We start from the raw sequence: 15,611 nt of genomic DNA on the forward strand, positions 1-15,611 counted from the left end.
CATCCCTATGGAAGCTGCCTGGGTGATTTTGGACCAGCCACAGACTTTCTGCCTAACCTACCTTATAGCGTTACTGTACAGATCGCAAAGCCGAAGAGAATGAAGTAAGCTGCTTTGCTCCCCGCTAATGAGAAAGACAGAATTTTGCCTAGAAAGAGGCTGCTGAGAGGGGAGGAGATAAAGTTGCCAGCTTTAGGTATGGAAATTCCTGGAGATTTGAGGGGTGGAGCCCAGAGAGGGGACCTCAGATAGGTACAGTGCCATAGGCTCCACCCTCCAAACCAGCCATTTGCTCCTGGGGAACTATTGTTGCCAATCTTGGCCCAGCAGCCATCAAACCATTCTCTTCAACCCCCTGCTGTGCAGCTGACTTTCCCCTAGGGTTGCCAATCTCCAGGTGGGACCTGGAGATCTCCCGCTGTTACAATTGATCTCCAGATGACAGAGATCAGTTCCCCTGGAGAAAATGGCTGCTTTGGAGGGTAGACCCTATGACATTATACCTGCTGAGTCCTTCCCCCCCCCAATGCTGCCCTCCACAGGATCCACCCCCCAAATCTCCAGGTATTTCCCTCCTTAGAGCTGGCAACCCTACTTTCCCCTCAGTGCCTGTTGGTAGGCAACTAAGCTTGGTCCTGTCACCTATTTTGGCCTTTGGGAGAAAACACATTGGGGCCAGTCCTGATAGGCTTGCCAACTCCAGATGTGAAATTCCTGGAGATTTGAGGGATGGAGCCTGAAGAAGGTGAGGTTTGAGGAGGGGTGGGACCTCAGACAGGTATAATGTCATAGACTCCACCCTCCAAATCAGTCAGTCCCTCATGCGGAACCATTGTTGCCAATCTCCAGGTGAGGGCTGGAGACAACTCAGAATTACAACTGCTTTGCAGAAAGGAGGGCAGAAAGCTGAAGTCAAAGGGGCAGACAATGGTAGGTTGATGGTTAGCTGGGAAGGAGATGGGGTTACCAACGCCAGGCTGGTAAATTCCTGGGGATTTGAGGGGTAGAGCCTGGAGAGGGTGGGGTTTGTGAAGGGGTGAGACCTCAGACAGGTAGAATGCCATAGACTCCACCCTCCAAACCAGCCATTTCATCCTGGGTAACAATTGTTGCCAATCTCCAGGTGAGGGCTGGCGATCACTCAAAATTACAACTGCAGGTAGCAGAGATCAGTTATTCTGGAGAAAATAGTGGACTCTGTCATTATACCCTGCTGAGGTCACCACACTGTTTGCCCAAAGCCGGAGCACTCTCCCAGAGCCTCTTTCTAGATCTCGTTGTATTTATTTCCACAACGGACCTTATTCCTAGTTTTAAATAAAACTACAAGAAATCATCAAAATGCTCCAGTGTCAAAAAAGAGTGCTCAAATGTCTCAATTTCAAAGCCTGACATTTTGGGGCAAAACCCCACACACATTCTTTCTAAGAAGTTTCCTTGTCGGTACAAGGACAGGTACCAGGAGAGTGGTTAATAGTTTTCAAGCACCTCCATCTCGTTGATGGCTCTCACAGGCACCCAGGATTTAAGGCTTGGTTATACAAATGGACAGAACAATCAAAGGCCCATCTCCAGCACCATTACTTTGTACCCTTCCTCAATCAATTGTTGTGCAGAGCATGTGTGTGGACATCATCTTTTTAATAAATGTCTTACTATTTGGAATGATGGAAGTTTGTTCTCAATAACCATGATAAGTCCCACTCGAACACATTACTAAGAGGGCGCCAGGGGAAGGGAGGCAGTGGGACAATAGACTGCTAGATGTCCAGGTGTGTGTACGTGTGATAAGCTGTCCCTGTGAAGGTTAACTGGAGCCAAAGCAGGAGACACAGGCACTAAGGAGACCCTGTAAACGGCAATGCAGACAGAGTGCTAGGAATGCTGGCCATCTTAGCAGGAAACATTCTAATTGACCACTGGTGGCAACAGTATTTCACTGAAATGAGACTGCTCCCCATACAAAGAGGCTATGGGCAAGCAAAAAGGCCCACAAGAGAGTGTGACTGCCTCACCTGGTGCTGCATTTAAAGTAAACCTCACACCCTTAGGCTCCAAAAATCCTGGAAGGGTTCACTCTCATTTCCTGTTGCGACAGTGAGTATGCAGCCTAGTTTCAAACAGCCCAAGGAACAGCCCAATGGGAAGAAATTATTTACAGGCCCTGAAGTGGCCAAATTCTCCTTGAATGTGCTCTGAAGGTTGTTTCTACAGTGATTAATTTAATTTCACAACAGCTCTTTTAAAAATCAAATCTACACTCTTACAAATTTAATTTGCAGATGATGAAACAAAAGCATTACCCAGTAGGATGTTTCCCCCTACCCAGTATATTTCTCAAGAGTCAAAGTGGCCAACCTTCAGCCAACTTTTCTGTATACCCTTCCATTTCAGTATGAAATTCTTTAGTTCAGAACATGAAGAAGGGGCTGGTTTGCTTAGTTATTGTTTGACACAGCTCTGGTACATAGATCTATCATGCCCAATGCAAGTGCTTCTAAGACTTTGAGGCTTCCCAGTAGACTCATAGCCAAGTGGGAATCAGTTGGAAGTACTGACTGCATGCACAAAATTCTGGCAGCAGAACCCAATGTGATGTTCAAACAAAATGTGATGTGAAAAATCTGTAATCAGTACCTCCTTTTTTTAAAAAAAAAAAAAGGGGGGAAATACATATACTGGGGAAAACTTGCGTACCCATATCTTCTCCCCCAATAGCTCAGGATTGGCATTATTCAGCTAGAACAGCAGGAGATGAATAGGTTATAGCCAGTGTTCCCTCTAAGCTGAGTTAGTTTGAGCTAGCTCACAGTTTTTTAGCCTCCTGCTCCCACATTTTTGTCTTAGCTCAGGGAGGATGGCTCCAGAGCAAAGTAATTTATACAGTAGCCAAATCGCTTGCTCACAACTTTAATGCCAGCAGCTCACAAAATAGAATATTTGCTCACAAGACTCCACAGCTTAGAGGGAACATCGGTTATGGCCCTCCCATGCTGACCTCTGTGAAAGAGCGGTCCCCTCAGCTACATTTACAACAGCATCAAAAAGTCATCTGAACCCAAGACACATTATTAGCAGTCAATGTCTTCCCTTCCCCCCTCCTTTGCAATATGGGAGGAAATACTGATCTACCTACTATATTTGTAATTTGGCCTATTCCATAGCTACTGCATCAATATCCACATCTGTCCTCCAAAACCATGCACAATACATGATATTTTAAACCTGTAAGAATTATTGGATTCAATTTTGAATGGTGATTTCTGCAAATATTTTCAGAGGGTACACGTGTGTCTGCAGTAGAAGATTAAGATCCGAGTCCAGTACTACCTTAGAGACCAACAAGATTTTCAATGTATAAACGTTCGAGTGTCAAAGTTCCCCTCATCAGATACCAAAGCAAATAAGAAACCCCTAGCTAGAAGCGTACAAACAACTTCCAGTTTTTGGCCAGGCAAATATGGCCACCATTTCAACCCTCAGAAACCTCAGCGCCCAATACAGAAAAACCCACTTCTTCTCATATTCACAAATCTGTCCAAACTAGATTACTCACCTTATAAATTTAACTGCCAGGCCAAGGTCTGCTATACAACAGGTTCCATTCTTCTTCACCAAAATGTTTTTACTTTTGAGGTCCCGGTGAGCAATAGCTGGTTTGCCCTGAGTGCTGAAAATCTCAGTGTGCAAGTGGCACAGTCCGCTGACAGACGAATACGCCAGCTTCAGCATGGCTTTTGTATCTAAGGTAGTGGATTTCAAATAGTCATACAGGGAGCCATTCTCATGGTAATCTGTGATCAGATACAGCTGAGTCCAAGACCCTGTACCTTTAATGTCAGCAGCAATAAACCCTAGAGGGAAGAAGCAAAGGAGGAAAAAACCCATGAAAAGAAGTTGCAAATTCAGTTTCTTAGACATTCCAAAATAAGTTGAGTGGCCGTGGCTTTGTAGAGCATCTGCTTTGCATGTAGAAGTTCCCAGGTTCAATCCCTGGCATCTCCAGTCAAAAGATCTGGCAGTAGGTGATGTGAAAGATCTCTACCTGAGAGCCTGGAGGACTGCTGCCAGTCTGAACAGACCATATTGGCTTAGATGGACCCAGGGCCTGATTCAGTACAAGGAAGTTTCATGTGTCAGTGTTCATGTGTGAAGTCCTATGAACCAACTTATCACCCCTGACAATGTCAAAAACTGCCCTATGCAGTTTTCCCATCAAGTACATGGGCTCTACTAACAATCAGAACAAGTCTTTGTTCTGTGGCACCCTCAGAGTACTAGCAACAGTTTGCACCAAGGCACTAATTGTACTAATATACGAAGCTGCCTCATACTTGGCCAGACCACCAGTCTATTAAAGTCAGTACAGTCTACTTGGTGCTCCAGGGTCCCACGGGAGACAGTAGGGGTGCAAGCAAGCAAGTAAATACACCACTGAGCAACAGCCCCTCCCAAGGGAAAAGGCCTAACGCAACGGCTGTCCTCGGTTTGCAAGACCTGAGCAAGGTTGTCAGAGATAGGACATTTTCGTGGTCACCGATTCATAGGGTTGCCGTAAGTCAGAAGTGACTTGACAGAACCTAACCCACAAATGTCTGTCCTAATATGACATCTGGCACAGCTGCTGAACTCAAGACATACAATTTGAAATTTCTAAATTTTAAATTCTGAAATCTGATTTGGGGAGTTTGATATTTTGGGTGACTGAAATTGTACTTCTGGAGAGAACAGCTTTTCAGTGCCAGCTCACATATCATGCCCCTTTCTGTGAACTTTACTCAGCATGCAAAGAGTAAGACACCAGCAGCAAAGAATTTTGTACTGACTTGTTTTGAAATTAAGACAAAAATGACACTGCTGGGGGGAAAATCTTGCCAGCCTTTGACAGGTATTTCTGCATTAACCATGTTGTTTCATGGTGGCTTAAACTTATTCCTTTTATGCTCTTCTAACAGTTCAGAGTATATCCTGGGCAATATAACAGCTAGATTCGAGTCCTTAGGGAGCAACGAGATTTTTGGGGCATGAGCTTTTGCGAGTCAAAGCTCCCTTCATCAGGACTGCAGTGTAAGTAACTGTCAATTTCTGGTTGGATACTTAGAATCATAGGATCATAGAGTCGGAAAGGATCTCCAGGGTCATCTAGTCCAACCCCCTGCAAACAGCCTGATTAGAGCAGGGGAGAAATGATTACCTGGGGCAGCAAATCAGCATCTGCAGTGAGATAAGAATCCTCCGTCCCTATTTAGTTCCAGGAGAGTTTGTGAATGAACTCAAGTTCAGCAATATCCTCTTGAAGCGTATCTGTTTGAGGACTGCCATTCTTAGGTCAGCAACAGAATGTCCAGGAAGATTAAAATGTTCTCCCGCTGGTTTTTGAGTGTTGAACAATATACACCCTGATGTCCTGAGAGCCAGTTTGGTGTAGTGGTTAAGAGTGGCAGACTCTAATCTGGAGAACTGGGTTTGATCCCCCACTCCTCCACATGAAGCCAGCTGGGTGACCATGGGTCAGTCACTGTTCTCTTAGAACTCTCTCAGCCCCACCTGTTGTGGGGAGTGGAAGGGAAGGCGATTGTAAACCGCTCCAAGACTCCTTTGGGGAGTGAGTGAAGAGTGGGGTATAAAACCTATTATTATGCAGTTCCGCAGGGCCTGTAAAACAGAGCTCTTCCACCAAGCTTTCAATCACAGAGCCGCCCTCAACAACTGAAGGACAGAGAGCCACGTTCCCTGGAGCATTATAACACCCCTGGAGCCTTATAACATCGTTATGATGGACTATGGAAATCGGCTGCCATAAGTAACAGCAATATGAATCACTAGCACTTTATACTGTTAAATGGGTTGTTTAATTGTTTTAATTGTTCAATGTATTGAGTATTTTATGAAAGCCGCCCTGAGCCAGCTATGGCTGGGAGGGCGGGATAGAAGTAGGATTAAATAAATAAATAAATACATTATTATTACTCTATTTTTCTAAATCATTTTCAATTTTTAACATTAGCATACATAGTTAATAGTAACTAATAGTTTCATTGTTTGTTTTCTTTATAAGTTATCAAAGTACAAAAATTCTTCTTGCATGGCCCGTGTGTGGGTAAAGCAAAACAGTGATAAGGAACTTTTATTAATCAGTGATACTCACCCAAAATGTTTTCATGTCTCATCAGGACGGTTTGGTAGATCTCTGTCTCTCGAAACCAACTGGCTTCCTCTGTGGTGAAGAACACCTTGACGGCCACCTTTTCCCCACGCCACTTCCCCATCCAGACCTCTCCATAGCGACCTTTGCCAATCTGCTTCACCATCTGAATCTGCTTCGCTATAGTCCTTTGCACCTGTCACGTGCAAAACCATGGGTTCACATTAAATGCTACCTGAATTAAACAGTTCTTAGTGCCTAATGTTCCACTGCAAATGTACTTGACAAACTAATGCAGCATCGAAAGTCAGTTGAGATAAGCAGTTTTGCGAGACAATGAGGAATTTCAGACAGACTATATCATCCGGAAGAGAAATGGTTCCCAAACGGTTTCTGGTCTGTCAGTTCAGACAGAACCGTTTTAGAACTGGTTCCCTACCGGAATATATTTGTAATTTCAGACACAAACGCTTCTGTCCCGTTTAGGAAACGGGGTTGAAGTGTTTTACCTGTCAACCGCTTCCAAGTAGTCTTCAGTTTCCTCTTCCAGTTCCGATGCGCTTTTTCCCGCCGTTTTTTGCCTGCGCAGGCGATCTCCGGCTTTTTTTTTTTTGAACGTTCGCTTTATAGCGTTATAACGCTATAACGCAACAGCATTATATCAACCCCATTGACATGCCTGGAGTGTTTTGTTATAGTGCTATAGTGCTATAGCGCTCTAAAGCAAATATTCCAAAAAAAAAAAGCTGGAGATCGCCTGCATAGGCAAAAAATTGGTGGGGGGAAAGCGGGGAAAAGCAGTGCAGTCTGAAATGGCAAACCATTTCAGATCCAGCTCTTTACCGGAAGGGAAAAGCCATGTGTGAAATGGCAGCCCTATACCGGTTCATGACGGATCAAAAACGGTTTCAAAACGGGTTAAAAAGGGTAATGTGAAATTTCTCATTTTCTACACATAGTTATGCTTACATAAGCCATAATAATCACAATGGATCTTCTCTAAACATCACTGTGTACCCACCCACCACCACCTCACTCAGTAACTCTATCCACTGATTTCAGACAATGTAACCATTAGACTGAAAAGGTACCCTACTTTTTTCCTCCCATTAAATATTTCATGGAATACTGTTGGGATGTCAAGCAACACCACATTCATGACTGATCACAGTTCATCTGATGATCTGACCTCACTGAGACGGATCCAGAGGGTAGCCATATTGGTCCATAGTAGAAGAGCCAGATTCGACTCCGGTAGTACCTCATCTGACAAAATGAGCTTTGACTCCTTCTATCTCAGATCTTCTATCTCAGATGCTACTGGATTCGAATCTACTTCATTTTATTGAAAGAATGGTCGGAAAAGCCAGCCAGAAGACAGTTTACCCTGTAATGACCAAACTTGTCCTCAGTGTGGAGCTGCAGGAGTGTTTTGGGGAGTTTCTTGAACACACAGTCCTTTCCTGTGTGACAAAGAGATGTTAGCCCTGCAGAAACTGAGAGGACACAGTAGTCCAATTCTTTAAGTGAGCGAGCGAGCGAGTGAGTGAGTGAGTGAATGCCTGGAAGTCATGGATGACTTCTGGAGACCCCTGGTGAGGCTCGGACGTTTCAGAAAGGTGGCTTATTAATGCCTGCCTCTGTGTCCCAATCCCTGGTATTCCTTGGAGGTCTACCTTCCAAGTACTTGCCAGGGCCGACCCTGCTTAGCTTCCGAGATCTGACGAGATGTGGCTTGCCTGGGCTTGCCTGGGCTACCTAGGTGAGGGTGAGAGGACAACATGGCAACAGTTGTCTGTTAACCAAAATAATATAGACGGGGTTTCCTAAGGCTAGGAAACAAGAAAGCCTCTGGTACTGAGTTTATGAGGAAATGTCAGCACATATCTTTCAGGACACCTGCACTGTGGTTTTAGTGCCCCCCAAATGAGAGAGAACAGAGAGAATCTTGTGACACTTGAGACTTAACACCTTGTTTGTTGCTTTGGCATCTGCTTGGCATGCAGAAGGTCCCAGTAGTCGATACTGACCTCTATGGACTGATGATCTGATTTACTATAAGGTACCTTTATGCGTGCGTGGGCTCTGACAAAATGGAGATGAGGCAAAGGCCAAGTGAAAGAAATACAGTTGTTTTCCTGCATTAACTTGCTGCTTATAGTATGTACTAAAACCCTCAGGGGCTGAGAACTACAGCAAATTACCAGGCCAGTAGATCTGTCCCACCCTTCCTGTGAAAAAAGTACTGCAGATCTAGCCACCCCGGGTTCTCCCCAACGGTTCCGCTTGATTCAAGGGGCTGGGTTATACGTCACATTTCTGTTTAAAAGCCATGTATCTCGGTACCTTGTGCTAAAGCAACCTTCCACTAGCAACACTGAGGTGAACGCTATTTTGTTTTCATGCTGCGGTATTTTTCTGGAAGTGGTACTTGGTGCTTGTATCTATTAAGTCTGAGGTACTCCTTTCTTACCAGCAGAGGGAGCCCAGATCCACTTCCTGAGCTCTGAGATTGTTCAATGAGGTCTTTCAAGGATTCTCCCGGTGGAATATAAGTCTCGTCTTGCTCCAGCCCAATGCTGTAACGAGGCCGGCTCTCTTGCCTTTTATACCTGCAGTTTTACAGGAAAACAAACACATATGACTCTACCTCTGGGTGGTCACAGACATGCACACATAAAACCAACTACCTGTGTCTGCTTAATTACCTAGTCGTGTTGTGCTAAGCTTTTTCAAGCTCTGAGTTTCAGCAGAGAAAATAACAATGTAACAATTCTGTGAATTTGTTCCCAGTTCTATTAACTTCAACTAGATGTGCATTTGCAATGGAACTAAAAGCGACACATGGAAGCTGACTCTCATTTCAGTCCATTGTGGCAGGGCCAGCATGGGGCCGTGATTAAAATGCTGAATTGGAAATCTGAAAGAACATGGTTCGAATCCCTACTCATGCCATGGCAGCTCACTGGCTAGCCTTGGGCCAATTACCCCTCTCCCAGCCTAGCCTAACCCAGAAGCCTTGAGGATAAAGCGAGCAATATTGTAAGTCACTTTGGGTCCTGGTTAGGGGGGGGGGGGGAAACCAGGTAGAGTTATCTAAATAAATAAATCACGAAACAAAAGTTAACAGTTGCATTTGTTAAATGCCTCTTATCTTGTAATTACCACTTTACGATGCCACATGCTTCAGCTACAGGGCTGAGAACCCAAACTGGAGTATGCCTGAACGAAACTGAGTCAGTTCTGCTGTACCATAGCTATGCTTATTTAATTTTTCAGGGAAGAGAGAGAGAGAACGAGGGAAGAAGGGTACAAGGAAAATAAAGCATGTGTTGGGGGGGAAGACACAAAGAGCAAAAAGGGGAGGAAGGGAGGTAAGAAAAGATGGAAATATACTGTATAAAAAGTGGCTCTGGTGGGGACCCCTTGGGGTTAAAGGCAGGTCTCAAGTTTGAAAACGGTAGGATTAAATTACTAAACTGATATAAGCCCACGTTTTGTTTCAAGGATGGCCTGTCTTTGTATTTCCATGGACCAGTCTGCTATGGATATAGGTGCCAAGAGCACATTTGGTTCACCAGCCAGTCCTTCATAGGGAACAGCAGGTGGCAAGAACCAGTCTCCGGGGACTGAATTCGGCCTAGCTGACCAGCTGACGCTGCTGTCACCTGTCGTGGCAGCAGCTCTCCTTTCCCCATCCCTTGCAGAAGTCCTCCTTCTCTCCCGCCGTGTGTCAGCACCAGCAGCCCCCACCCGTCCCCCTCCAAACAGCCCTTCCCAGCAACTGCCTGCCAAGCCACCCAGAAGGATGGGCACGAGAGGGTGATGTTGGCCATCAGAGGTACCCGTACCCGCTCTCTTGCTCTTAACAGCAGGGTACCAGCGGCAGATGAAGTGGTGCCCGTACCCGCTCTCTTGCTCTTAACAGCAGATGATGTTGGAGTGGGATGATCAGTGGAGCTGTGCTGTGGCCAGGGCCAGTCCCCGATTTGGGGAGGGGGCTCCTCTCCTCTGCTTAACACCAGGCCCTCCCCCTTATGTCTCCCTTCCCATCCGCTGACCAGTGCATCATTCCCCCATCCCCTCACGCGCCCTCTTCCCACCTGCACGTCCCCTGATCCCTCCGCCACCCACATGCCCATCCCCTGATGATGGGTGCTGCATACGGCTGGGAGCACAGACGGCAGACTGCTTGCAAGCAAGAGGGTGGGCAGCAGCCGTGCCAGTGGGGCCCCCCCAGAAGCCCAGGGCCCCGGCAGCTCTCCCACCTCAGGCATATTGACCCTAACCCCGGCCACAGCCAGCCTCCTGAGGGAAACAAAGGGGAGCCCTGGATTTCTTGGCAGCAGCACAGTAAACTAGGGAATGGGCACCAGAAGTCATTGGGCCAAAGCCCCCTCTCTAGACTCAGTGGTATATGCGATCTTCACCGTTTATCTGCTTCATCGGGTTGAAGACCAAATACACAGAAGATCAAGTATGCAGAGACAGACAATGGAAAAGTCCTGAGCTCACGGAACCTACCTGAAGTAGCAGAAGAGGATGATAAAGACGAGAAGCACACTACAGACAGTCACTGAAATCAGCAAGACCTTGTGGTGGACATTTCCGTCTGCAAAATCTCAAAGGAAAAGGGGGGGGGATTTTAAGAAGTTGACAGTGGCTGTATTTATCTCATTTATTACAAATATTTGTATCTTACTTCTCCCATCTATTTGCAGCTGCTTAACTGTGACTAAAATCATAAAAGTGAAGCAAGGATACAATAAAAATCCACTAGTGTGCAGTGAAACAAAGCAAAACCCAGGTTTGAGTACCCACTCTGCCATGAAAGCTTGCTGAGTGACCAATCACACACTCATCAGTCTAGCCTACTAGCCTAATCCTTCACAGGGTTCTTGCTGTGAGGATAAAATGGAGGAAAGGGAAACCATGTATGCCACTTCGGGCTGCCATCAGGGAGCAAAGCGGGGTATAAATGAAGTAAATAAATTAAACAATTTAAAAGTGGATTTCTAACAGATACTCGCATCCCCGATTGCTTCCCTAAGACAGCCTTATATTTCTTCCAGAAGGCTTATCCAAGTGGCACATCGTCTGGTAAAGCTGGAACTGCTGGAACGGAGCAGAAAACTGTCTGCTTATTTCAAGGGGGAGGAAGGAGATTCACAGAGGGAAAAGCACTGTTTGGAAGTATGCAGGTTCCAGGCTAAGAAGTGCCCTGAAAGTTAAAACAGCAGCTTCTGTTAAGCCCAGAAAATAACTGGCAATGGGGCAAACACTAACATTGGGTGCATGTGATGGTGCCTCCTTGAATGCTAAAAAGCCCGCTACCATCCCAGCTGGAGTTTTCCAACCTTCTTCAAGGGAAGCCCCACGTAAAGCGCATTGCAACAATTAGTTCTAGAGATTAAAAAGGCATAGATGACAGCACGTAGACCCCAGTCTGGAAGCTACAGCTGATCAAAAGCGCTTTTCTCATTGCTTGCTAGGTGGTCTTTTTTTTTTTTTTGCATACCAATGCCCTGTTGAAAACCAAAGAAAAATAACCCTTGCCAAAAGTTCCCATATACCATCTGTGTGTGAGACTCCACAACTCTGATCTAGGCACCAGCCTGTCAAAGCTTCATGCCTGTTGACTCAGTTGGCTTCTAGAGAATACCCGACCTGTAATTCATTTACATGGCGAGGGGATAATCGAGCCATAAATCCTCGGAAGTCCATAAGCAGAGAATCAGTGTGCTGTCAGACTGACAGACTAGGATCTGGGAGGACCAGGTTCAAATCCCCACTCTGCCATGAAAGCTGGCTGAGTGACCTTGGGCTACTCACAGACTCTCTGCCTGACCTACCTCACAGGGTTATGTACGTTTCTGAGAGTCAAAGTTCCCTTCGTCAGATTCTCAGTTCCTGGAGTGGGAAAGCAGCCTTTTCTGAACCACAAGCCTACATTTTTGTTAACACATCCTACACTCTGATCTATCTGTTTCAAATAAGGCAGATCGGCTGTGGCCTGACTGCCTTAGGCCCTGGCTCTAAGCTAAAAGATGTGCAGGCCCACAAGCTGTGAGAACCTGAGCCTTATTGATCCCTCCTGGAATAGAGCTATTGCATTTCAGGTCCACCGGAGCGATGCGACAGGGAGGTCCCCGGGGGACTCTAAGCTTTCCACTCTGCAGCTTTATTTTCAAGTTCTGATTTCCTCTGCTATTTGGCCACTAAACAACATTTCCTCCCGTCTGGCTTCCCACGTGAGAGGCTAGCAAACAACGCATCACCTGATTGCATTGTAACCTAATGTTACCTGCTACGGGCGCATAAGTGGTGTAAACATTTGAGACACTGGCATTGCTTTTTCAGATCCATTTTGAAAGAAGACACTGGCACACTGTTCCCAGTTGGGAAAACAGTACTGTGTGGTATTCTCACAAGGGCAGCAGATTTGTACCTGAACTATCACTCCAAGCGAGGGGACGGAAAACTGAGAATCCACCGGGGAGAACACTCATCCCTATGAAGGAAGCGGCTGCTACTGGGGACAAAGGAGATGGGTGAAAAATGCTCTGCACTGTGGTTAATCGGATGCACGCTTCTGCTAGCAAGATACATCCAATGAATTCAGTTTGTGATAGACTGCGACATATTACAACTATGTACTTCTAAAAGGATAATGACCGTTTATAGCAGGACAACGGTCTTGCACTCATCCGTGCTCAGCCAGACAGCTTCAGTTTCACAGTATTAGCCAACAAGGCTCAGTTTGGGGCTTCCTCTTTTTTAGAAAATTCTGAAACAAAACCAAATGCTGAGTGCTGCTACTGCTGGGCTCAGTTCCGATCTCACATACTATGGAAAGTGCCATCAAGTCGTAGCTGATGTATGATGAGTTTTCAAGGCCAAAAGGTGAACAGAAGTGGCCTGCCATTGCCTGTCTTTGCATAGCAATTCTAGACTCTTTAGTGGTCTCCTATCCAAGTACTAACCAGGGGCCAAGTGCAAAGTGATGCACATTGGGCCCAAAAATTCTAACTACAAATACACATTGATGGGGTCCAAACTGGCAGAGACTGACCAAGAGAGAGATCTTGGGAGTTGTAGTAGATAACTCACTGAAAATGTCTAGACAGTGTGCGACTGCAATAAAAAAGGCCAATGCTATGCTCGAGATTATTAGGAAGGGAACTGAAAACAAATCAGCCAGTATCATAATGCCCCTGTATAAATCAATGATGTGACCTCATTTGGGGTACTGTGTACAGTTCTGGTCACCGCACCTCAAAAAGGATATTATAACATTGGAAAAAGTGCAGAAAAGGGCAACTAGAATGATAAAAGGGTTGGAACACTTTCCCTATGAGGAAAGGTTAAAACGTTTGGGGCTCTTTAGCTTGGAGAAACAATGGCTGAGGGGTGACATGATCGAGATTTACAAGATTATGCATGGGATAGAGCAGGTCGAGAAAGAAATATCTGTGAGAAACTAGTACTTCTCAGCCCAGAAGTAGTTATGCATCATAAAAACGTGTGAAAGAGCCCAAGAAAGAGATTTGTTGGGAGTTTATAAAGTGATGGCTACTTTTCACCTAAAATGTGCCCCATTGAAATGAGAGAGGAAGAAGAGCTGCTTTGCTATGCTCTTTGATTTTCCCATTTATCTCAGTAGATGAGCCACCTTTCTTACATGCCCAGGGTAATGCCGATTGCCACTTTCGGATCAGGAAGGAATCTTCCTCCAGGCCAAGACTGGCCATGGATCCTGGAGGTTTTCTGTCTTCCTCTGGACATAGACCAGGAGTTACTGGGGGAGTGGGGGGTAGGTGTGAATACCTTGCATTGTGCAGGGGTTGGACTAGATGACCCTTAAAGTCCCTTCTGGCTCTAAGTTTCTATGTTTCTGTCGTGAGCATAAAAATGTCTCATGCATTATGCCCACCACTGATATGTCAGTATAGAGTGACTGGAGTGACATCCTCAAGGGTTGATGGAGGCAGAGTTAAGCATGCCCAAGAGCCATGGACATCAAGCATTTAATAATAGGTTGAAGTCCCATTAATTTCTGAAGCATTTTGTGGACTGCACCCGTCATTGTCGTTGGTGTTGTTTCCACAATCCACTTGGATAGATGTTGCGAAGAAAGCTTCTTCCCCTGCACAGGTGCACTATAGGAGACGAACAAGGCTGGTGACTGACGGAATGACCTTGTTCTATCGAGGTAGAAGAGTATGGCTCTCTTGACGTCTAGAGTATGAAGACGGCATTCCTTGTCACTCGTAGGGGATGGGGAAAAGATACGGAAGAGCAATGTCCACTTGCAAATAGAACTCGGAAACAACCTTGGGCAGGAAAGAGACATCTGGGGCCAAGGTGACAGCATCATGGTGAAAAACCAAGTACAGAGAATTGCAACGGAGTGCAGACAATTCTCTCATTCGTCTTGCTGAGGTAATGGCTACCAGGAAGGCAGTCTTCCATGAGAGAAGCTGCAGACTAGACATGGCCATAGGCTCAAATGGTTTGCCCATTAATTTGGACAGTACTACATGTAAGTCCCAGGAGGGAGGGAGTCGGCCCACTGTAGCTGGCTTCTGACAGTTCAACAGAACAAGGTCTATCCTGTTTTTGAGCTGAGCTAGGGGATCCTCCACGCCTTGAGTTTGAGGTGTGGTACATTGTGATGAAGCACTCTGCCCTCCTGAGCCAGGAGGAGATCTGGCGCCTGGGGAAAATGTATGTATGTGTCCCAAGATTATGTGGAGTAGAGTTGGGAACCAGTGCTGATGTGACCACCATGGTGCCACGAGGATACACTGAGGTTGTTCCTTCATGATCTTGCTTAGCACTCTGGTAAGTAGAGGAATTGGTGGGAACAGGTACATGTGCCTGTGGGACCATGGGAACAGAAAGCCGTCCCCCAGAGACAGTGGGTCCTGTCCCGCCCTGGTACAGAACAGACGACACTTCACGTTCTGACACGTCGCAAATGCATCGATTTCTGGGTGACCCCATCTGTGGAAAATTGGTTGGAGGTAAGCCCAGTTGAGCTCCCACTTGTGGAGGGATGCGCCTCCTCTGCTCAGAAAGTGCACATGCACATTGAGCGATCCTGGCAGGTGAGCAGCAATGATGAACATGCCTCAGGACTGACACTCAGTTCAAATCTCCCGAGCCAGTCAACATAGTCCCCTGGACACTGTCCCGCCTTGCCTGTTCAGGTAACATAGTGCGGTGGTGTTGTCTGTCAGGATTGCCACCATACGGTGAGCCACGAGGTGGCGAAAGGACCTTAGGGCATACTGGATGGCAAGCAGTTCCAGGAAGTTGATGTGTTTGTGGGCCACATGAGGTTCCCATTTGGCGCCCACACACGCACCTTGGAGGTGAGCCCCCCAACCCCACAGGGATGCATCCATGGTCAGGGTCAGTTCAGGGCTGGGTGCAAGAAATGGGGCTCCCTGAAGGAGGCTGT

At 46.2% G+C, this 15,611-nt stretch overlaps 1 protein-coding gene across 1 annotated transcript in view; it reads right to left on the reverse strand.

Moving 5' to 3' along the window:
- The window catches only part of BMPR1B (bone morphogenetic protein receptor type IB), a 169,184-nt gene that overhangs the window by 10,619 nt on the left and 142,954 nt on the right, over nt 1-15,611 (reverse strand). Inside the window, exons 7-10 of the mRNA XM_015418684.1 lie at nt 10,670-10,766; nt 8,619-8,757; nt 6,149-6,341; nt 3,557-3,854 (exon numbers count right to left, since the gene is read on the reverse strand). Of these exons, the coding sequence (XP_015274170.1) occupies nt 3,557-3,854; nt 6,149-6,341; nt 8,619-8,757; nt 10,670-10,766 (727 nt within the window). The remainder of the gene's footprint in view (nt 1-3,556; nt 3,855-6,148; nt 6,342-8,618; nt 8,758-10,669; nt 10,767-15,611) is intronic.

This window comes from Gekko japonicus, unplaced genomic scaffold, assembly GCF_001447785.1.
Source record: "Gekko japonicus isolate JY-2015 unplaced genomic scaffold, Gekko_japonicus_V1.1 scaffold626, whole genome shotgun sequence".
Lineage (NCBI taxonomy): Eukaryota > Metazoa > Chordata > Lepidosauria > Squamata > Gekkonidae > Gekko > Gekko japonicus.